The sequence below is a fragment of the Maylandia zebra genome, linkage group LG22, assembly GCF_041146795.1.
Source record: "Maylandia zebra isolate NMK-2024a linkage group LG22, Mzebra_GT3a, whole genome shotgun sequence".
Taxonomy (NCBI): domain Eukaryota; kingdom Metazoa; phylum Chordata; class Actinopteri; order Cichliformes; family Cichlidae; genus Maylandia; species Maylandia zebra.
In genome coordinates this window covers 27209556-27234497 of record NC_135187.1, presented here as the reverse complement: position 1 = coordinate 27234497, position 24942 = coordinate 27209556, and the positions used below count along the sequence as shown (strand labels likewise).

Below are 24942 nucleotides of genomic sequence, written 5' to 3'. Positions count from 1 at the left end.
AATCTAAAAGCACCAGCAGCATTAAGAAACCAAGAGATGCACAAGAAGAAGATCTGGAATGAGGAAAATTGCTGCATTTGGGAGAATTAATTGACATTTTTTTAGGCTCTGGTTTGTATTCTGCTATGTTTGAAAGCCAAATCACAAACAAATCTCTAAATCTGAAACAATCACCATATTGAAAAGGAACAATGATACAGTCTACACTGCACTGCAGTCCTCAGTATCCCTAAATTCACTGTGAGCAAATGTTTAATGGTGCGTTTCAAAACTCCACATCAACCCAATCGGAAAAAATCTCATTCACTTCTTTCAAGGTTTTGTGCTCTGGTGGACTGAACTAATATAAATGCCAATGCACAACTGGAATAATGAAGGATAATCACAGATACCACTGTTTTGTCCCTGCTTGCAGCTAGGGCATCGAGTCTCAAGACTTTTCGGTAACACATAGATTTACATTAAATCACAACAACATTTGTGAAATTTTCATACATCATCACAATTCATTTAAAAAGACAACCCTACTTATATCATATATCTTAAATCTAGATACTCTCTAGTTTTTGTTAAAGAAAAACAACTATTCAATAAAAAGTGTAGATTTAATTGGAGAAAATTATGTATCAGAATTTCAGGAGGAGGTGGGCCTCATTTTAGGTGTTATGTAGAAGCTTAGCTGTGGCCTTGACTAGGGATGGGTATCGTTTAGGTTTTATCCGATACCGGTGCCAAATCGGTACTTTTGAAACGGTGCTCAAACCGGTGCTTAAAGAATGGAGAACACAAACTTTGTCCAAAAACCTCTCATGTTCAGCTGTTTTTTGTAAAAAGATAACAATGTTAGCCTTTTCTGCAGCTATGGGGCATATATGGTATCACTCTTGGCTGGAAGCAGTGCTTAAACAATGGAAAAAACACAAACTTTGTCCAAAACCTCTCATGTTTAACTGTTTCCCACTTTTTCTTTGGTCGTTTTAGCCTTTTTGTCCAGGGTGAAGGGAGTATCTGCCATCAAACAAGAGGACAGCCGCATGTAGCTATGATGATGTTTGCGAGCGAAGATAATTAATACAAAGAAAACACAAACACGCTAATGTGCACAATCCCTCGGTCTCACCTCCAGCAGGAAGGGCTCAGCCTCAGAAACTTTTCCCGTGGCGACACACTGGAACGAGGCATTCTGCCCGGCATTCACCTCCACGTCACCCAGCCGAGAGAAATGAGCCACCTTGTCTGTGGTAGGAGGACAAAACACACACACAGAGATACACAGTGATGAAAGTGCCACATCTGGAGCTGAGCTTTGCTGTCTAAATATACTGAAAACACAGATGCTAAGTGCAATTTATTTAGAGCCTGTACATTAAATATACACCTAGATATAGATAGAGGCTCACAAACATCACTGCTGGCTTCTGTTCACTTTTCTAAACAACTATAAATGGTTCACATGAGCATTGTCCAAAGCACTTTTCAAAAATATTTAACTACAAAAACAACAAAAGCTCCGTTGATCCGTTTGGAATGGACATCACAGCTGTGACATGGCAGTTATGTGGCAAAAACATGAAATAGGTTAAAGAAAACGATCCATGTGTCCCTGGAAAAATATGAAAAATGCTTTTGTACCATTGGGTTTTAGAAAAAAACAAAATGATGGGCTTTACTTTTATGGACTGCCATTGCCACCATGTCAGCATTTGAGAGCATAAAGGATGCAGCTAAGACTGAAGGCAAACCATTTTTGGAAAGCTGTATTTCTGCGAGATCAAATGTTTTTGCTACTTCCTTAACTTCAACTGCTCTTTTTAATGCCAAATTAAGAATAATGGTAGTAATAACCTAATAATATTCAATGGAATAAAGTAAAATGCAAAACAGTAAAGCCAAATTTCAAAAACAAGGCCTTTTCTTACCTGCTGCTGTTTACATGGTTACATGAAGGAATTCATAAGAGGCAGTTTGAAAAGCGTCTGCATTGTGCTGTACACCTACGGTCAGTCACAGTACTCTCTGCCAGTATATAAAACACAAGTATGTCCGTTCACTGTCATGTGTGGAACACTGCATCTGCATATTGCTAATACATCTATACTGCCTTCTGCTATTTTGAACCACATTTTCAGGTCCTTTCTTTAAGCTACCTTGTATATTTATGAAAGAAAATGCATTTGGTGTTTCTGTAACAGAGGTTCACCGCAATCTTTCTCATAAAAATTAATTCAAAAATGATAACTGAATTGTTTTTTATCAATATTTCCATCTGTTGACACTTTGTTGACAACTGCAAGTTCAAATCCTGATGAATAAATAAAGAAAAGAATAAATATTGATGCACAATCAAAATAGGCATTTTATTAAAAATGTTTCAGTTTAAACATTTGATGTTTTTTTATTTCAGGAAATATATTTATGGGAAATATATAATTTTTAAAACTGACTTTAAACTCTTTCTGCAATAGCTTAGTAGTGGTAGAGAAAGGAAACAGGCACTGATGTAACATTTCTTTGTTTTGGTGACTTTCTAATATGCTCTACACATTAGATTAATGCAACAGGTGAGTTATAGTTTATTAGATAAACCTAACTTAACTAAACACTGTTTAACACAAGAGTTCTGCTACTCCTGGATCATTTTGAAGGCTCAAGTTTGAAATGCTGTGTGTTACTGATTGCTGATTTTTTTTTTTAAAAAGTATTTGACCACTTTGACTTCATAATGGTGAATAGTGAGGTCCATCACCTCATTTGATGCAGTATGTTGATAATTTTGGACCAAAGCTGAGCGTAATCATGAAGTAAAAGTGTCTAAATGATCATTAATGAATTAAAAGAGCCTCTTGTTAACTGAATTTAATATAACTACAACAACTGTTTGTGGTTCCAATGGTTCCCGGCCTCTTCGTGGTTCCCATTTGCCTATGGGATTCCCCAGCTACTTGTAGCTGTCCTCAGTGTCTGTAATGTTGCCTTCTGGTTCGATCCCGTCAGTTCTGACTACTTTCCCTCTCTTTGTTACCAGCCGACACTTCTTCAGTCCGAATCACATTCCTATGTCCTTGCTGTATATCCTGGTGCTGTGAATCAGTGAATCAATGTCCCATTCACTCTTGGCATACAGCTTGATGCCATCTATAGAATGACATCTGTTGATCTCATATAGTTCCAGGCATTAGAGGATCCACGTGTGGGGCATCGAGTCATAGGCCTTCTTGTTGTCCAGACCTTCCCCTAGGGGGGGGCGCAGAGCCATTGCAGGGGGGGCGCAGAGCCATTGCAGGGGGGGCGCAGTATGAAAAGGGAAAAAAAACCAAAAAAACAATGCTTGGACACTGCTAGCACAGGGCTCCCACACAAACGCAAAGCAGGAGATGAAGCATCGCTGAATATGTTTCCAAACCAACTTCATTCTAAGCCAAAGACTAGAAAATATGGTGAAGCAAGTCTTCCCTTTGGTTTCACCTGCACAAGTGCAGAGGTAGGTCTCCCCTGCATACTGTAATTGGCTTTCCCTTTGTTGGGAGCACATACTGGGCTGTTCAAATCACAGACAAACAGTATCCTACAGGTGTGGACGTAGCGTAAAAGAGTTAGTAGTTTATTTTCTTACTACCTGTAATTTATTTGAGATTGCTTGTATTTGCTTATTGTTTACTAAATGTTTGAGGTGTGAAATAAATTGCAATGGAGCAAAATATGGGTGTGTGTGGTTGGAGGATGTGTTTGCGCAAACATTTTTCTTGTAAAACAAAGGGGGGCCTAGCAAAAAAAGTTTGGGAACCGCTGTTGTAGTCAATCCAGGCGGTGCACAGGTTAGTCAGTCTGCTCTTGCAGTCTTGGGCGACTGCACTGTCTACTGGCTGGTGTTTCGCTCCTCTGGTATTCCTGCTCTTTCTGCGCCCCGCTCATGTACTGAGCCATACATGAGTTGATCTTAGCCGCAAAGATGCTGAACAGTGGCATATTTCAACATTTGCATAGATTGGTGCATTTCCATTACAGGAAATACAATATAGTATCTTAAAAATACTATTAAAAATACGCAATATATCACAGACCCACCCAACAGCCAATCTAATTTCTCTTTGCTTGTTTCTGCAGGCTGTTAGAATAGAGTGCTGGAAACATTTCTAGACTAATTTTGGCCTGAGCAAGCATTCATTTAGGTTTTCACGCTTCCAAACACTCTTTAAACAATGAGAATGGGTAACATAGCTACCCCCTTAAAACAACACTAATGAACAACATTCTGAATATAATGAGAAAATAATAACCTACATTATATAAGACACAGAGCATACTGAGAGATTCCTTCTGTGGCGTTAGCAGGATATGTACTGTGGGAATTATTTCTACTGGCTAACCAATGTGATGGGCAAAATGTAATTCAGACACTTTCATGCCTGGTTTCCACGGCAACTAACAGCAACATCTGCAGAGAATGGGATGATAGAAACTGCATCGAAAATTTTACCTTTTTGCTCATGTTTCTCTTTCCTTCTCTGGGCCTTTTGGTGCTCCGTCCATTCAATCAGCATAGTAACAGTAAGTAATTTCAGGTGCATATCTCAAACCACAACTAGCTCATTTCACACCATAAGTGATAAATTGGGAAGATGGCTAATGTGGCATTAAAAGAATGAAAAATTAACAGAATGGATACCCAATGGACTTTTGTTGTTGTGCCACCCTGAGTATTTTGTATGGAGAAAACAAGCCAACTTTAAAGTCTTCTCTAAAAGACTAACAGTCTCAGGGCCAATTATAGAAGGAGTCATTTGAGGATGAGGCAGTTGCATTAATAGTGACAGAGAAAATTAAATTTAAATCTAAAAGCCTAGTAGGTTGGATATGTGACTTGGTGAGCCTTAATTAATAGTGTTAAACATAAAAAGAGCCAAGGTAAATTGAGTCTCAAATGTATTCTGTCTGTCTGAAATGCTGGCTTTTTAAATTAGTGATGCTGCCTCTGCCTCCATGATGCAGGAGAGATTGGTTTGACTGAAACACGTGTTTAGAATAAAGGCACGGACTCCAGGGGAAAACAAGACAAATGTCAAATGAGTGGGAATGTAAACTGAGTAGCGGTTGCTTTTGAGCTGAAGCTTTCCTAAAGGGGCATACTATTATTCTTGTTGCCTGCAGGGAAATTTGCACTGCCTTACTAATGTTTACTTACATCTTTGTTTGAGTGTGTGTGTGTGTGTGCATTTGCTGTTGCAGCTATACACCAAGTGCAAAACTCTGCACGTGTATGCGTTTTTCTGTTCTAGATTTATGTGTGTGTGTGGATATGCTTGGTTGAGCACAGATGAAACGCATGAATCATGTGCTTCATGATTCATGTGTTTATGCTGCACATATAATATGTTGCAGTGCCTTGTAGGGACATTGTCCCCTAATGTGAGCTTAGAGGCATGTTGAGGATCCAAACGCCACCATCTGCACGAAGGCTAAACTCAGCCTGGCTCACATATTGAGGGGCCTTGGCAAAGGCACCTACCACCACTCCATCACTAATCACCATGGACAAGTATCCTACTCCTCTCAGGACAGGGTCACAGAGGGCAAGTGCTAAAGTCTGAGCAGAGCTTCGATTTGGAAAAAAAAGAATCTGCATGCTGGTTTAAGAAAGGGTTTTAGCTCCTCTGTCGGTTTCCCAGTGTGGATTCAATGAATTATATAATGTGGCCTCGCTGATTTTTAGCAGTGCCAGTAGCCCTAGAAAACGAGATCTGAATTTCATGAGCTCATAAATACTCCACATTATCATTCATTAGCATTTTCCCACATTTAAGCAGCTAAAAACAATATTTCCATTCTCGCTCCCTTCTTACTGAAAGCCAGACTGGATGTTAGTTATAAAGATTGGAATACAGAAGTACTTGGTTTCTGAACAGTACGAATGGCGGTATTTCGGGGTCGTTCAAGCATGACTTGACTATTCTATTTAAAGCCGCATGAAGAGATTTTTGACCACAAGGGGGCAGTGAAACAGTCTAGAACAGCGGTCCCCAACCTTATATGCGCCACGGACTGGTTTATGCCCGGCAATATTTTCACGGCCTTTAAGGTGTCGCGGATAAATACAACAAAATATAACCAGTACCGGTACCGAAAAAAAGAAAATTTATTCATAACACACGTGAAAAGACCCAGGAAAACCGAGTAAACGATAAAAACGATAACAAAATAACGCTGAAAACCGATAAAAACCCTGAAAACTATACATTTCACACCTGAGCCTCAACTCTCGCGGCCGGTACCAAACGACTCACGGACACCGGTCCGAGGCCCGGGGGTTGGGGACCGCTGATCTAGAATACAACACATTACAGCGCATCTGGTAATATCATTAAGGGCTTTGTCTTTTTGCTTCTCTGAACAGGGTTACTGGTAGACAAGTAGCCAACTACAGTCTCATCAAAAGAATGGAGTTTGATGGCAGTAAATGAGATATTAGTGAAATACAAAACAATTATGCTTTAAAATTTAGCACTAGTTTTATATTTTCATTCACTGAAAAGCTACTGTAACTGAATAAGTTGAAGAATAAGCGCACTTAACTGCCAACAATTAGTCATATAATATTTATATATGCTTGATTTAGTTTAAAGATATACCAACACCCAGTGCAGAAATGGCTTATTACAGAGTAATTATGTAATCTAACACTCTGCATCATATCACAACTGGCCAATAATAATTGGTCGAAATTACAGCATTTAAATGACTGAAACAATTATTTAATAAAACACTAACACCGAGCCCATTATCAGTTGATTCTCAGTACTTGCTGTTTTGGCTCCACGTTATCTGTTCTGGAAGTCAGCATGCCTTATTGAAGCTTTTGCAATGACCTCTGCTTCCAGGCAGACCACTCAGTTCACATTAAGCTTTTGTCTATGATGCCCAATAGAGCTAATCATCTTGGTAATGGCACAGCTGTGAAGAAAAAGGTCTCATATGATGGATCCAACATCAACTACTGTACACACTAAAACACAGTCAGGGAGTGTAATAGTAATTTAACAGAACATAACAGAATTTTCAATAACACCCGTAAACCACCAGCCTCCCGATATCCCAGTGATGCCAAAGAAAAAACATCTCCCAGAGAGGATCAAAGTACAAACACTAGCTGTCCTTTTCCTGCCTGTAACATCACATTAGCTTTAAAAGCACCCGGCTGGGAGCATAGCGATCAGTGGAAAAGGTCGGCTGTTCTTCCAGGACAAAAGGGACACCTCCCGCTGTGTTATTGTGGGTCTGACACTTGGGCATGTACCAGGTATGTGTGCCGCGGTTGCCCCCCTGTCACCAGAATGGTTTCATAGTCTTCAATCACTTTTCAGAAGCTGTTGAGTTCTGTGGCCTGGACCACCATTGTTATGAGTTGTAGAGAAGTGGGTACTTACAACAGGGGTAATTGAGCAGCACTATGTCGTCCAAGGCAATATAACCCTGCCGCTCTTCAGAAACAGTCGCTTCAAAGATGACCTGTGAAGACAAAGGGTAAAGTAAATGACTACACCCCGCTGCATGCTGAATGGCAAATAGATTGGGTAAAATTAATATCTAAACGCCTGGCAAGAACAGAAAATTCACATGTTTTGTTTCACTTACTACAAATTTAAAGGGGAATCTTAATTGTAAAGTTTTACCCTGGCATTACACCATAATCAAGAATGTTTCATATCCGTTGTGTGGTATTTTTCAAAAGCAGCAATTTAATCACAGCTAAATTAGCATTAGTTATTAGCAGAACCTTTTCATCTCTTTAAAACACCAACAGGGAAATGTCAGGCTTTAGTGTAAGCCCTTCAGAATAAAGACGCCAGAGCCCTCTAGAGCCTCTTTTTGTATTAAAAGGTCAAACAAGCGGCAAAGATATCCATTTGAGACCTAAACACTTCTGAATGTAAGGCAGCTACAAAACAGCTTTTTGCAGAGATACAATATCTATGCCTAAAAGTATTATGTAGGGTCTACCTTACAATGTGAAGCACCTTGAGGCGACTGTTGTTGTGATTTGGCGCTGTATAAATAAAAATTAATTAAATTGAATGAAATGTATGTATATATGCCTAATGTACAATGCAGAGCACTGCTACTGGTAGCCACTTGATTTTTTTAAACATAAACATGCATGTTGTCACTTATAATGTATGCTACTATCTCTATAGAACATGTTGCATGGTGTCATCATATAGTAGCTTGTCCAGCAGAGTGGTTCTGGCACCCGGTGGTGGTGAAGTCATGGGGATATAATGGTTTACAATAAACACACAAATGCTGCATCTCCAGTGCCCATTTTATTAATCTGCTGTCTTGGACAGAGCTTTGGAACATGCTCCTGTTGTTGGAAACTGCCAAAGCACGTGCCTCCAGATAAAAAACAACAAACAAAAAAGGTAAATGACGTTGAAAATCCTGAAAAGCAACAAGTGGATCTCTGAGTTAGGATTTCTCTGTCACAAACAAAAGGTAGCCAGCACTACAGAACAGGTGGAGGGGGGGACTTAGCCACTAATAGCTGTCATTCTGAATAATAGTAATGCCAGAAGTAGGAACTGCTCATGTACATGTACCTACAAACATTCCACCATAAATGCAAAGTTAACGCAATCTTGCTGCCTTAAAATCTAAATGACAGACGTCAAAACACTTTTGTTCAGCAAAATGCATCACCATGTCTCCTCTGTTGTCATATACTGGTGAGCAGGTACATTTACTTGATTACTGTTAAGACGACACAGCAATTTGTGATCTACTAAGCCCAAACGTTCAAGGTTCAGGTGCTGTACAATTTGATATGTTATAAATGTAGACAAAACCCCCCATGAATCCTTATATGACTAAAGATCTCTTTCCGTTCCCCGTTGGCCCTTTTATTAAATCATCTGCAGGAGTTCTTAAACACAGCCTAAATATTCAGTCAGTCATCTAAATGAGCCAGCCACACGCAGCGACTCGGAGTGAACGTGCAGGCCTCCCAGCATGCAACAAAGTCATTCTAGGTTTCCGAGTAGTAATTACAGTCAACAGATCACAAATCATTCCCGCCGCAAGCAACTCTTCACTTTGTACTACAGTATGACAAACTCTGAACTTGGGGACTGAGTGCATTAACACCTGGTAAGATGAAAGATGTAGCTGTGCCCTGATTCAGACATTCACCCACACTTAATACTGCTAGTTGTCTATGCTAAAGTCCGGTGGAAGTCAGACTGTGACCGTGTACTTAGACAGGCAATAGAGTGCAATGTTGACAATACATCAGGCTTTAAGTGCCTGAGGCAAATCAATAGCACAAAAGGCTTTGGCAGATGGATACAGACTAAGGCTTTCTTTCCACTAATTTATTTTTATTTTTCATTCCTATGTCAGGCCATTAGAGACGTCTGACCGATTAACTCTACAATTCATCACGCGTCAACACACCCACCACCATCGATTCACTCAGCCCCATGCTTTGAGCCATCATTAAGCCCCTCCACATCTGCCCTCACTTATAGACGAGTGTGTTTCGCTATGACTGTGTCAGACGCTGAGGAATAATGTTGGCATACAGTAGCTATGCATATTCACACAAGTCATTATACAAACGTTACAGTAGAATCCCCTTGCACTATTTACAAATAATATAATAATACCAATGATAAGGACTGACAGAGAAACACTACAGGTGGCCAGAAGCTTGGCGCCACTATCAAAGCTATAAACAAACATGTTAAAAAAAATAAAATAAAATATATCAAAACTGAAGCAGACTGTATGAAAATCAAAATTTGTGCCATTGCCAAATCAATCTATCTATCTATCTATCTATCTATCTATCTATCTATCTATCTATCTATCTATCTATCTATCTATCTATCTATCTATCTATCTAATTTAGACCTGCGATGCATTGCATCGGGTTTTATATACGATTGCAAATATTATGTATAAGCTACTCTATGTAAGCTGTATTAAAAGACAGAAACAATGCATAGAGAGAAAACATATAATACTCATATATGTATGCACAAAGCAAAATCTATTTCAACAAGCAGTATAAAAGATGGATTTGTCCAACTGAAAATCTCAAATTCAAGGTCATTCTCCAGCCTTCTCTCAGCTTCGTTTCTGTCTTCTTTGTTATGACAAAAACAGGCCATGGCCACCCACCCCCACCCCCCCCAAAAAACACAAAACAACCAAAAACTAACGCTGCAAACACACCTGTGATGTGTGAATAAAGGTTTGGTGCACTGCAAGCAGCAGGGTGCCATCTCTCAGGAAGGAGCCCTGTGTCATTGTCAGCAACCAAAGGAAATGACATGAGAAGCACATCCAAATCAGAAAGCAAGCTCAGCTACAAGCCAGTGGAGACAGTTGAGAACAGTGCTGCACAAGGGCAGTTACATTTGAGGTAAAAAATCATGCAAGAATTTTAATATGCACCTCCTGTGGCATCGTGTTTGGCTCATAAAATTCAATGCTAGAGAATTGATAGCAGACTAACAAATAACACATTGATAGTAGACTAACAAAATCCATACAACGTCCCATTAGGCCTTCGCTATGAATACATAAAATGAAGAGTGGAAGCTGTAAACTAGATTGCAATAAAAACAAGATTTGCACAGTAATTAATATTTTTAGCTTTTAGTTTTTATTGCAGAATTGCAGGAAACATTTTTGTGTGCACACTAATAAAGAAGCTATCATTTGACACAGACACCAACATTCTTCATGAATTTATTTAATTTAACCAGTTATTAGAATTTTTGATGAATGTGTTGAATAAAAATGAGAAGGATGTCCTGTTAATTGACTTCTTCAAGTAAACTTAAACTAACACTACTGATCTATATTGGCTTTGTCGCATTAAAACATAAATATATGAGAAGCAAGTGGCCCTGCCACGTTCCTTTAACAGGCTCCACTGCAGTGTGATATAAAGGACCAGACAGCATATGCTGAAGGCTTTCTTTCCTTCTGTGTGTGTACTTAAATGTGTTTATGCAGTCACATTGAAGGGACTTGAAGGGACACAAAGAAAGAACCCACGATATAAATCATGAAATTTTAAAGGGAAAACTTTGTTTAATGTTAAAGTAAGGTTACTGTTAGGTTCAGGTAAGTCTATGTTCTTTTGAAATGATGAAAATTGAACTGTGCGTGTGTTACATTTTCCAAATATTTAGTCTTCAAAAATCTAATCATTCTACTTTTCAGAACAAACTGATAAAAACTGAAAATGTTCCACACGGTTTGGTGCATAATAATTTGGACAGTAACATTATTGTCACAATGGGAATCACCAACTGCTCTGTCTCACCCTGAGATACTTTTTGAGACCCAGGCAGTCGCTTCTTGTGGCTGATTGTTTGTAGATCATTCTACCTTCAGTTTTGTCTTCAGTAAATGGAATGCACATCTAGTTAGGCTCTATCCATCTAGAAGTCCTAGAACTGCTTTTGTGGCATATTCTGGGTCATTATTCACTAGCAGTACATGCTCATGCTGAAATATAGTTTGGTCTGTTTTTCCTGTTGGCTGAGAAATGAAATGAAAATTACAGTGCTTTTAAAAAGTGTTGTAGGTGCAAAAATGCCAAAAGACGCTGCAAAAACTGTAAAAACATATTTTAGCCCATTGCTAGGTGGTTACTAGGCGACAAGACTGTGTAGTCATATATCATGTATAGCTCAACTTTTGAACACATAAATAAGATATGATGATTAAAACAATGGGATCCTTTCATAAGGCATTGTAGGTGCATAAATGCAAAAAATTGGTCATTTTAACATCATTAACATAAACCTTCAGAGTGAACTGTTGTAAAATGGCACTATATGAATAAAACTTGTGTGAGCTGAATAATTTTGTAATTACATGAATATAATTCTACAGATAACTAGAAGAGAAATTCTTACTTAACCTCTTACTTAACCTCTTACTTAACCTCTTATATGTCAGATATGAATTAATACAGTCAAGTTAACAATGTCTGTTGCTGTTAATGCTAACTGCAGTTGCAGTTGTATCAGTTCTTTGCAGTAATACAAGTTTCAGGAGGATGCTTATAATATGAAAAAGAAGCAATATGGTGCTCTGTTTCAGTCAGCATTAAATGAATAAAGCTTTGATACGCTGGGGAATGTGGAGCTGTTATCAGTGAGATAAAATTGTGCTGGGCTAGATTTGGAGTGAATCCCTCATGCTTAGGTAAGCAATCCGATGGCAGACCTTGCCACTACCAATAAAAACAACTATGAGAGGTAATAGCTTAATGCAAATACATTGAATGACTATTGCAGAAATAAAGAAATGTTGGAAAGACAATTCTTGTCTGGTCTGTTTTCTTTTCTTTTTTAAAAAAAAAATCCAATTTACATAAGCTCTTCTATAAACTGGCTTTAGAACATCAAGACATTTTTCCAGGAGTCCAACTTTTACAAATTTTGTTTTAAAAGTGTCTAAAACAAAACAACAAAAATTGAGAGGGTGACTTTTTGCAGCTACTAAGTAAGAGAAGTAAGTAACGAAGGAGAGAAGGAAATTTATAGGGGTATGGTAAGGGTGTAATACTGAGATACATTCAGGATTAAGGCAATGTGATCAAGAGGACAAAGAGTAAAAAAAATAAAGGGTGAATTTTTTTAAAGAGTGTTACAAAGAAAAAACGTTTTTTTTTTCAAAGAGCACCAAGATGACAGAGAATGAGTGAACCTGTCTGAACTCATTTCCTCTCTGTCCCTCAAAGTCCACTCTCAAACAGCAAGTCTCTTCACCAGAGCCAAGCAGAGTCAGGCAGAGGGTCATGAACTCAGTCAAATGACACCTAATGATTTAATCAGAGACTCAGCAGTGCAGGTTTATCTTCCATTACAGGTGCAATGAACTCTTGTGAAACACGGCTATAGTCTTCATCTTTTAAGCTGCAAGAGGAAGGACCTGTTATTAATGGATATTAATTGACTGATAAGGCTGCATGTTTAGGACACCTGAGTGTTAAAAAAAAACTATATACAAAGTCTGAATTAAACAAAATATACACAGAGTTAGTGACAAAGGGCAAAAGTCCAATTTATTCTCAGCAATGAGGACCAAGATCTGGCAACGGTTGTACGGGGACCAGATACCTCACAGCAACAAGACAGATACCCCAAACTCCAGAAGGAGCTTCCACAGGACACCCTGAGGGACGAGGTTCAATACCTACTGTACAGTTTACACGTGTAGACTTGTTGGGCAAACCCTGATACACCTTCAAATACCCTTGAGGGAATACTCCAGTGTTCCATGACCAGGACAAAAACCACAATGTTCCTTCAGAATCTGAGGTTTCAACTAACAGACACACTCACCTCCTCCTGGCATGGGCCTACCCAGTAAAGCTGAGAAACCCCTGAAGTTTGAACACACTCGCCAGCCCCCCTTCATGAAAAGAGGAAGTAGAACCACAGTCTGCTAATCCAGAGGCCCTGTCACCGACTAACACACAGTGTTGTAGAGTGGTGTCAGCCACAACAGCATCACGATATCCAGGGCCCTAATAAACTCAGAGAGAATCTCACCCACCCAAGAAGATCTGCCACTAAGGAGCTGATTATTTACCTCAGTGACCTCACCCTGAGTGATTTGTTCCTATGCTCTCTGTCGACTATAGAAGGCATGTCAGGGGGATTGAGGAGCTCTTCAAAGTAGTTCTTCTATCATGTCCTCAGTTCAGCAGAGGTCAGCAGAGTCCCATCAGCCCTCCTTGCTTTGGCTACTGCCAGAGTTGCAGTAACCTTACTGCATGGTAGCAATAGCCCTTATAGGGGTGTTTTGTCCATAAAATGTTTGTAAAGCACATTTAGCCTGGCCCTTCACCTAGAACACATTTACCTTGGGAGACCCTACAGGGCCAACGACAACACTGCTTCTAGTATCACCAGGGTACACCAATCCCTCTGCAAGATAAGGTGGGGATTCATTCTATTTCAAATGAAAGGATACAATAGAAATAAAAATAGATATAAAAAAGATATAAAAGCACACACAGCAATTATTATTGTTTCATGCATTACTGGGCTAGTCTGTTTCCTGCTTCTGGACGAGTGGTTGAAGAATCACTTCTTAATATGAGAAACAAAGTACTTCTAAAATGTATGTGTGCTCATGATGCAGAAGAATATATTTTAGACTCTCCAGGACTCTAAGTACTTGTCTCCTAGACTCCTTAATTACAATATTTGATTAAACATACTTTCACAGTTTGAATTAAAACTGGATCTTTTTTATTGTCATTTTTGATATAGTCTTTTTTAATGTGGCTGTGCCCTTATCCAAAATAATAAAACAAAGCCATGCTAACTTAAACCTTGATTTTTATATAAGAAACTGTTGGTATGGAGCACAAAAGATTATCATACAGTTTCCTAGATTGATTTTTTTTTTCTAAAACTACATTTCCTCTACTACAGCTACTTTAGCCCACAGAGTTGGACAGCTCATAGTTTGGATAAGTTGTCCTGTCTCTAAATAGATGTGTATCATCTTCTAAGAGGACTTCCTGCCAAAAAGTTGGATACATCAGAAAATATCCTATTTTCAAGGACAAAATATGTTAACATTATATTAACAATGGACATGTAGAATCCGGAACTATTGGCCACGAAATTTAAAATCTTATATCAGTAAAAGCCTAAATGCTGAAGGCCAAGAGCACCTCAGATCACGATCCAACATATCTCTGAAGCAGCCTGTCTTCCCTCAGGAGGTGTTGACACCCAATGTTTATTGAGTATGCTTTGAATTTAATCTATTTAATCTCCACCACCAGTATCACCAGCAGCTGCTTAGGGACGCACTTTCTCCCCCGAGTCCTCTGATATGGTGGTCCTACCCCTGTGTGGAGCTGCTGCTCTGTGGCCTGCTGTGGCTAATCTGTTGGCTGGCAGTGCTGGACAGTGATCTTTATCAATAGCACTGAGCAGATGGATGTGTGGACCCCTGTGGGGCCTCTGGAGAATACTAAAAAGAGGCACAGAGCCTCTCTCTAGGCTCAGCCCTTCGCGCAACAGATAGACACACTTGGTTCCTTTGTTTAAGCCTCTTCACTCTTCTGCACACATTTACCTGCTCCATTACCTGGTGCCAATCATCCAGGTTTATAGGACAAATAAAGCAATCTGTCCTGTGTCTACATGCCTGGTGGAAGGACTTTAGAGAGCAGTGCCTTCTCATCACTCACACATCTTGAACATACGTCACCGAGGTAGTAGATTACATTGCTTATGCATGCCTGCATGAATGGTAAACACTGCAGTGCTAAGCAAACTCCCCATCTGGTCTCACTTGTCTGATTGTTCTCGTTAGCTCCCCCCTCCTGCCTCCACCTTCTCCTTTGCTACAGTCCGTGGCATGCAAACTTCTAACATCCATAGAGAAAGGAAGAAAATCATTACTTTAAATCATTTTGGCTGTTGTGAGAGTCGCTCAGGACAGAAGAGCTGAGGATGGTAAAGCTCAGGCTGTCCTCATTGATCTGTGCAACCCTCTAACCTCATTAACTGGCTCTTGATTTATTGAGATGGGGCTCAGAGTGCATCAAGGTTATGGAAGCAAACACCCGGACTGCTCCCCCGTGCTGAGGGTCGCATGGAATTGAGGTCAATTGACTATTCGCTGCACCCACGCTCCCACAATCCCTTACACCAGCTATTGCCTTCTCATTAACGGCAATTTGGGGGTGGGGCGAGGTGAATGGTGTTGGAGGCGACAGGCTTAGTGGGAAGAAAGAGAGCATTAGGGGATAAATTATCAGCCCTAATGAGGTGAGGCAGGACTGGATCCAGTCATCAGAATCTTACAAGCTACACAACAGTGTTAATAATGCAGCACCGACAATACAGGCATCAAACAGAGCTATTGATTACACTGCAGCACACAGGTAAATTGACCAATAAATAAAGATACAACCCAAACACACACCCACTGTAATTATACAGCTATTGAGCCACTGTGATATATGACAGAGGCAATTTGCTATTTGTTGCATATGGTTTGAGTAATTGGGAGCGCGATAATAATGCTGTTACAACTGACAGCAGCCATGTTTTAATAGCTATAGCGCAGGTGTGAATGTGTGCGTGAATGGTTGTCAGTTTCTCTATGTTAGCCCTATGATAGACCAGGGAGTCCAGGGAGTACCCCTTGCCCTATGACCTCTAAGATAGGGTCCAACACCTCCATGGTTGAATGGATGGATGGAGGGAGGGATGGATGAGAAATTGGCTTAAAAGACTAAAGCTGAAGACGAGCTGATAATGCCAAAGGCTGACAAAACCTCACCTTGTTTCCACTGACATCCTAAGGAAGGAAAGAAAACCTTATGACTAAATAAATACGCTAAAACTAATCTGCACTGGAAAACACAGTGTATATATGACATCAGTGTTAAAAAAATATTGATATAACTGCCACTAAAAAAATGCAAAATGGGGCATGAAAAACAAACTGTGTGTATCTATTCCTGAAACTGTTTTTATTATATTAGTACGTGTGATATTTGTCCAAAAGTTGATTCTGTTCATCTGGACGTAGCGTTTTCAGTGGGAGAAACGGTTCATTCAAGGGACTTCTTCAAGTCACTTCCTTCCTCTATGGATGTTAAAAGCCACAGAGACAGAGACTAAGCGAAAACCTGTAGTGATCCCGTATGTGTCCGGAGTATCGGAAAAGTTGAGACGCATTTTTCCTAAACACCAGGTCTCTGTGGCTTTTAAACCCCAAAACACGCTGCGCCAAAAATTGGTCCACCCCAAGGATCGGGTCCCCCGACACAGAGTAACATAGTGTACGCTGTTAGGTGCCAGGAGGATTGCCAGGATTTATACATCGGGGAAACCAAACAACCTCTGGCAAAGCGGATGGCACAACACAGAAGAGCTACCTCGTCAGGCCAGGACTCTGCAGTCTATTTACACCTACAGGCCAGTGGACACTCTTTCAAGGATGAGGATGTACACATCCTGGACAGGGAGGAACGCTGGTTTGAGCGCGGAGTCAAGGAGGCCATTTATGTGAAAAGGGAAAGTCCATCTCTGAATCGAGGAGGGGCCTAAGGGTACATCTTTCACCATCTTACAATGCTGTGATTGCAGCCATTCCCCAACTCTCTGTGAATGGTACTCGTGGCCGTTGATCAGTCGTCTTTGATCAGTGGTTGTTGATCAATGGTCATGAGAATTTGCATAATTATGATGAAGGAGACCTCCCAGCCCATTGTTCCTTCAGTGGGCTGGTTTCAGTCATTATGCAAATGGACTGTTTATAAGATTGGGGAAACCTGCAGTCAGCTGAGACTGAAGAAGTCACTTGGATGAGTGACGAAACGTTTCTCCCATAAAACGCTACGTCCAGATGAACAGAATCAACTTTTGGGGATTTACTTTCCTGGATGATTGAGAATGCATCAAGATGTGTGATATTTGTATTTAACATCAGTGCCACTCACGGGAATACAGTGGTTCTATTTTGTACATCCATAAAGTCAGAGTAACAGGAAACCACAGAAGAGAACTGCAGCAGCCTTGAAGAGCTGAGCTTCATGGTAAAATCAGATCTGCAACGCTTTAACAAAAAGTGAGTCACAGCTCTGTGAGGGGCTCCTGTGTTTATGTCAAATTTACATTTATTTACATGGATTACCTAGAGGCACAACATTGCTAGATTGAACCAGCTTCAAGCTTAAATGTTGCTCCCCTTCCATGTATTAAAATGCATCAAAAAACAGTCGGGGCTCTTGGCGGTGTTTTTACACAAACAGTTTTTGACTCCTGTAAAAATGTGGTTGGTAAATGCGGACATCTCCATTGTTAGGCTCCAACTTGCTAATTTTTTTGTTCTTTTTCCAAGCAGAATACGGCAGGAATACAAATCATCTTTTTTATAGTCACATATTACTAAGATCAAATGAATTATCGCTCCTACAAATATGACTTTATGTTTAAAGCCATTATGTTCACCTGCTTCTGCTTCGTGATAAGAGATTTTTGATTGAGAGCAGCCAGGCATACTAGGACAAGAGACGCAGTCATCGTATTTAATTCAAGAGATTAATGAATTCTGATTGGTGCAGGTAAGTAAGTAACATCACAAATAAGGGAATTCACATCTGTAAAACAAGCTAAACTTTTTCATTGTAGCAAAACCGATGATGAGTTGATGGAGAAGCTAATTTTAGATGGAAGTCCGATTCTGACCAGTTACACTGTTTACTGTCATTTAACCTCAAATCAGAAAGAATACTCTTTTAAACCAACTCAAATTTAGTATGGAGAATCGCCACTGCTAATGAGAGCTGGGGCTCTTTCCACAGCTAAGCAATCTTCAGCAGTTTTAGGGAAGGCACAGCATCAATGGAGGAGTCAGGCAAAGGCCATGTTTGCCTTTGTGTTTTTTTCCCAACATGTATCAGCTGTGCCGTGTGCATTTTTCAACCCTGGTTGTAACTTTCAAAATTAAGGTTTTTCCTGTGTCATTTGGGGCAAGCAATTTGAAGTGCGTGATAGTGCCATCCGATGCTGATTCTAAATGCATTGAAAACACGAGAGATTTCTGGACACACAAACATAATCTTTTCTCACCACTTGGACCACTTGCTAGATTCGGCTCCCTGCAGTTTTGTGTACTTCTCAAAGATCAAATGTGGAAGGACTTTTGGTTTAACAGAACGGGGAGCTTTAAAAGTACAAGGGGTAGCAATGGAGCCACCGAGAAGATAAAGATACAGGGTGTGCTGAAATTCATCCAAATGCTGATTTTTGCTCATTTTCCACCATGTTTAGAATGAATTAGGGAAAAACTATAGATTAGAGTTTAATTCTGTTTTCTGCATGAGCAAAATTTATTCCATTCCAACTTTTCATTAAGCCAAAAAGTTCATATAGAAGTGAAGTAGAAATGAACTGGATGAACTTTGCCTACAAATTAGAACCTGCAATAGAACATGTAACAGACCTGGGTCATTTTCACATATCAACTGTATGCTGCTGATCTCTACAAAGATCTGCAGATGTGGGTGATGCACAGTCTGACACGAAAGCAGACTGTTTTCTAAATTTGTCATGTAGGAATCTACTATAGTAGAATATTTATTTGTTGTTGTTTTTTTTCCATTATAATTGACATACTTATATTAAATACTGAGGTTATATGGCACATTTAGCTAAATAGCATGAGTGGGAGGGGGATTTCAGTATTGTGTGTTATTGAAATTGGTGATTGCGACTATTTGCAATGACTGGGCAACCACTGATATTTTCTAGTCACGAGTTCTATTTTTACTGTTTTGCAACTCAGCCATTAATGTCAGAACTGTTCTGCCGTAAAACATCTCACCAAGACTGTAGCTGAGCAGCCCCTTGACAAACTGCATTAATCAGCCTTCCATGGTTGCATATGGCTGACTGTGGTTGCATATGACATATGCGGACGTATGAATTTCCTCGTTCCAGATATGATCTAGAACAGGGAATACAAACTGTAACTGTTCAACAGGATACGATGAATATGATAGACTGAAGGAGTCTTGTGTAGTTGTAGTTCATAAAATAATCCCAAATAAAATGTAAATGAATATGATTGCATATTGTACTATTTTGTTGCTGTAATGGTATGTTAAATGTATGGTACATGTATGTACTGTACGTTACATATTTATTATTTAGTTGTGCTTAAATATTTTTATTTCTTGTGCCCAGTCTTCCCTGGCCCAGACAAGACAATATCTCATCATCATCATCATCATCATCGTAATAACTGTAATCATCACCACTAGTGGTTGGCACTCACCACATCATACCACAAGTCCTGCAGTTTTGCTCATATTCAGTTGTCTGACCATGAAAAATGTCCTTTGTTATCAAAGCTGACGTTCACAGGTGGGGTTGTTCATGTTTAGTCAACCTGACAGTTAAACACTACCAGAAATACGAGAATATGAAAAAGAAAAAGAAAAAAGCAACAGCTCTCCTCTCTCTTTGATGGGAAGTTGTAAACAAGCAAGACAGAACAGAAGATTGCACCTCAAACCAGCTCGGTTCAGAAGTATTTTTAACTACAAAAGTACTTTGTTCTGGGACTTCACTGCCCTTCCATGAACATACTTGGAAAACATAAGAAAGCCAGAGCACACCGGCTTTTTACAGAGAACGGAAGACAAAGCAGCAAAAAGCGTCCAGGCAATACCTGGGGGCGATCGTGGCTCAAGAGTTGGGAGTTCGCCTTGTAATCGGAAGGTTGCCGGTTCAAGCCCCGGCTCCGACAGTCTCGGTCGTTGTGTCCTTGGGCAAGACACTTCACCCGTTGTCTACTGGTGGTGGTCAGAGGGCCCGGTGGCGCCAGTGTCCGGCAGCCTCGCCTCTGTCAGTGCGCCCCAGGGCGGCTGTAGCTACAATGTAGCTTGCCATCACCAATGTGTGGATGATTGTGTATAGTGTAAAGTGCTTTGCGGTCTTTAGGACCAAGTAAAGTGCTATACAAATACAGGCCATTTACCTGGACGGACATCAGCCACAATATATTTGCCATTTATGAAACATGTTTAACCACAGCAAAAAAAACTGTGGCCAAGCTTTCTGAATGCTTTCGCATTTTAAAGTAGTCAGCGAATCTCTTTTTTCTTCTCCCATTTCACTAATTAGGAAATTAGTGGGTAGAATCACCAAGAATTTTTACAAGATTGAATATTAGAAATTTCCAGTTAGCTACCATCTTATATAAATTTATAAAATATCCAAACATAATTCACCTCAGCTGACAGCTGTCAGGACTCTTTGGCTCATTGTTGTATTTAACAACATAACTACTGAAACCTCATGTGTTTATGTGTTTGTTACCAGTTTCTTACCTGGTATTCACTGGGCCAGAAAGTGCTCACAGCAAGCTCCACCTGGTGCCACTGGCGACCCTGGGAGCCTGAGATATTCCAAACTGCACTGCCCTTGGGACCCGAGTTTACCCGGACATAGACTTGGAGGTCCCCGGGGCTGTGGCCATCACGGCTGTATAGGAAGTAGCTGAACTGGATGCAATGAGTGTCGTTCTCACTGAGCGGGAGCAGAAGGAGCTGAGCCCTTTGGCCACCATAATGCTGCGAAGAATTCACCATCATGAAGGACCCTGGTATGAAAAAAAGAAAATTAACACTGATTAGAGAATAGCCTATTTTCTCTTAACTTTAGTTCTCGGTATCACAAAAGACTGCACTCATAGTTTTCATTTACTATCGGCAGAGTCTCACAGGGAGCCTACCGAGAGCACTTGGACAGAGAAAGGGAAGTTTGAAAGCTTAGCGCTGATAAAACTAAACGACCTTGCCAAGCAGATTCATCTTCTAAACAAGCGGCAGCTACACAAAAAATAACAAGATCCAAGTCTTTGGGCTTCACCTGTAACACCTCAGCCACGGATAGATATGTCAACCCTAGATATGTTAGTTTTGAGCCGCTGAAGAATGTCTGCCTTCTTCTTATTTTTAAACTGCCAAAAAAGAACCTGAGAGCTAAAGTTGACAGGTTCAAGGTTGTTACTCGGAATATCTGTGAAATCCTCTCTGGCTATTTGTCTGTATTTGGTCTGTCTCTGCTACCAGCTTTCACAGGGCCATCAGTTTTGCAGCACTGTCTCAGATCTGGTGTGTTCAAAAGGACAGAGTGGATGTCAGATTGGACTTTCATTTTGGACTGAGGTTCACAGAGTCACTGCTGGCTCTCTCATCCCGGCAGCACACCAGAGATTCCCTGGCCATGAGAAGAGCATCACATTATACAGTGGGGAAAATAAAGGGTGAGGCTTGCCTTTGACTGTGGCCTTCAAAACAGTATAAAGTCAGTTTAAAGTGGGAGAAAATGGAATGGAAAATACAATCTTTATTTATTTATTGTTTTACCCGTGTTTTCTGCCACAAGCAGATGCCTATTCAGTATTCAAAAACAGCAACATTTCAACATGACATCTTAATACTTCTACGGCCAACATTTTTTAACAAGCCCAACCCTATATATCAAAACAAAAACAGTCAAAAACTCACTTTAGAATGAATGATGATGAAATATTATATGGAGGACAAATAGCTTTGAGTTTGAAATTTCCATTGAAAGAAAGTAATTAAAATAACATTTAGGGATGAGTGTGGATATGGAGTATATAGATACAGGAAGGTCTAGCTTATGTGGCAAGAGTGGTTTTATAAACATGTTCTGTAAACAGGTAACCATGGAATTTAAAATCAGTAAATTGAAATTTTGAAATATTTGGTCATTCTTGGTATGCATAAAACCCATTTCATGTTTGAGCTGCAGCGGTAGTTTAAGACCCTCTAAAAAGCTGTTCATCCTGTAAGAGCTGATTATAAGATGGATAGGCAGTGGCATTTGGGCTCAATAAATGTTCAAATTACACAAAAAATCAGTCATAAGCAGTTTGCAATGTTGCTTTTAGATGTCTTGAGTAATTTCTAAAGCTCTTCTTTTATCAGAATTGTTGAGCTGAACTTGTTTTTGTATTACTTCTAGAACCTTGCCAGTTTATTATTGGGCTGATATATGTATCAGTATCTGCATTTCTAACATATAAACAGATACTTAATAACTAATGTTAAATAAATTTGTTTGTTTTGATATTGTAATATCATATTTTTAAATCAGTTGAAATTATAGGTCCCAAGGTCAGTGCACTTAGAATATCTCGCTTAGAATCTTATTTCATGAATTACTTATTATTATACTATCACCATGAAAAACAATACCAAGCTCTTTCACTGGTGGAAAATCGTTGGAGATACAGAGAAACCTAGAATCTGAAGAAAAGAATGACAGCTATACAGTACAGTGGGAAATATAATTATTTGATCCTCTGTTTCGAAGTTTGCTGACGTACAAAGAACAGTCTCTATTTTTTGTGGCGGTTAATCTGTTCCTCTAGCAGAAAAGCAACCCCAAAGCATAATGTTTCATACTTGATTGTGGGGCCGATGTTCATTGGGTCATACTCTGCATTTCTCTTTTACCAAACATGGCGGGCCCAGTTGATGCAAGATAGCTTAATTTTAAATCTGACCCCAGAACTTTCTACCAATCCTCCTCAGAATCATTTAGAGGGAAAAACGTAAGATGGGCCTCTACATGTGCCTTCTTAAGCAGAGGGACCTTGCAAGATTTAAAACCATTATGGCGTAGCGTGTTACCAGTGGTGTTCTTAGTGACTGTCCCCCCAACTGCCTTCAGATCATTAACAAGCTTTTCTCATGTAGTTTCAGGCTCATCCACCACCTTTCTTTCTTTCCTTTCATGCTCCAGATCAAGAATGGCTTTGTAATCCTTTTCAGCTTTACACCGATCTATCATCTTGTCCCTGACATCATTTGACAGCTCTTTGGTCTTGCCAATGGCGGTGGAGATGCTGGAAGACATTGATTCTGTGGACAGCTGTACTTTACACACATAAAATACTTATTCCGCTCACTGGCGTGCCAATCAACTTTTATCTAACTTGTTTTTCCAGATCTTTGGTTGATATTTTTTTCTATTTCCATTAAAATGAAACTAACCTAAAATTACATTTTTAGGTTTGTTTTTTGAAAGTGAGCAGACTTATGAATTCAGCAGGAGATCAAATAATCTAAATGGAAATGTACAGCTTAGGACAGTGGTTCCCAAACTTTTTTTGCTAGGCCCCCTTTGTTTTACAAGAAAAATGTTCGCGCCAATGTCAAAGGTATGTGCCTTTTTTCACGTCACGCTGTGCAGCAAGTTATTGTTTACATTAGATGAATTGCAGAATGGCAGATAGTCAGATTACCAGTATTTTGTCTCTATCTGTAGTATTTACAGGCTTACATATAAACACGCAGTTACTGTCCCTCTATTTAGAAAGGCAGAGGCGTCACGGTGTGATTATTTTACGTGTAGTTGTTTTTTTCCTGTGTAATAATATTCAACATTGCTATCAATACATTTTTCAAAAAATGTCTCTCGGTGCAAAATGGGTTTAAAAACATGAACAGCTGTGGGATACTGTTTGTCCGTGATTTAGACAGGGGGAACAAATCGTGGCAGGATCAGCCTGATGTTATTTGTATCCCACTGTAACTGTACTGTATAAAGAGCTAACATCTCCAAAATGTCAGGAGTAGTTAGTCATTACAAGAAGTGTTTGTGAACTAAAAATCAAGAATGTGGGATACTGTTTGTCTGTGATATGAAGAGCCCAGTGCTGCTCCTGACGCAGGGAAAGCCAATTATGCAGGGGAGACCTACCTCGGCACTTGTGCAGGTGAAGCCAAAGGGAAGATATGCTTCACCATATTTTCTAGTCTTTGGCTTAGAATGATGTTGGTTTGGAAACATATTCAGCGATGCTTCATCTCCTGCTTTGCGTTTGTGTAGGCGCCCCGTGCTAGCAGTGTCCAAGCATTGTTTTTGTTTTTTTTCCCTTTTCATACCGCGCCCCCCTGCAATGGCTTTGCGCCCCCCCTAGGGGGCAGGCCCCACACTTTGGGAAGGTCTTGCTTAGGAGATGAGGTGTGTCAATCAGTGGGGAAAAAATGATAGAAAAGAGCAGAAAAGAGCTATCAGCAGGTTGTGATGTTTCTGTCAAGATCTTGAAAATATTCAAATCAGACATTCTTTAAAAAAACTTTTAGAATAGCCCCTAGAGTCCCATGAAAAGCTGTGAGGACATTCTTAAACATGCTGGTTTAGATGAGGAAACTGGAGTGATCTTCAAAGAAAAGTACATATATATATATATATATACATATATATATATATATACATATACATATACATATATATATACATATATATATACATATACACATATACATATGTATATATATATGTATATATATATACATATATATATACATATACACATATACATATGTATATATAT

The 24942-nt window shown here is 39.6% G+C and overlaps 1 protein-coding gene across 7 annotated transcripts in view; it reads right to left on the bottom strand.

Annotated features, from left to right (window-relative positions):
* LOC101477989 (receptor-type tyrosine-protein phosphatase U) overlaps positions 1-24942 on the bottom strand; it is a 258886-nt gene that overhangs the window by 101423 nt on the left and 132521 nt on the right. For all 7 annotated transcript variants that reach the window (XM_076878967.1, XM_076878969.1, XM_076878966.1 and 4 more), the window contains exons 3-5: positions 20897-21168; positions 7422-7503; positions 1121-1236 (exon numbers count right to left, since the gene is read on the bottom strand). In XM_076878967.1, coding sequence (XP_076735082.1) covers positions 1121-1236; positions 7422-7503; positions 20897-21168 — 470 coding nt within the window. The remainder of the gene's footprint in view (positions 1-1120; positions 1237-7421; positions 7504-20896; positions 21169-24942) is intronic.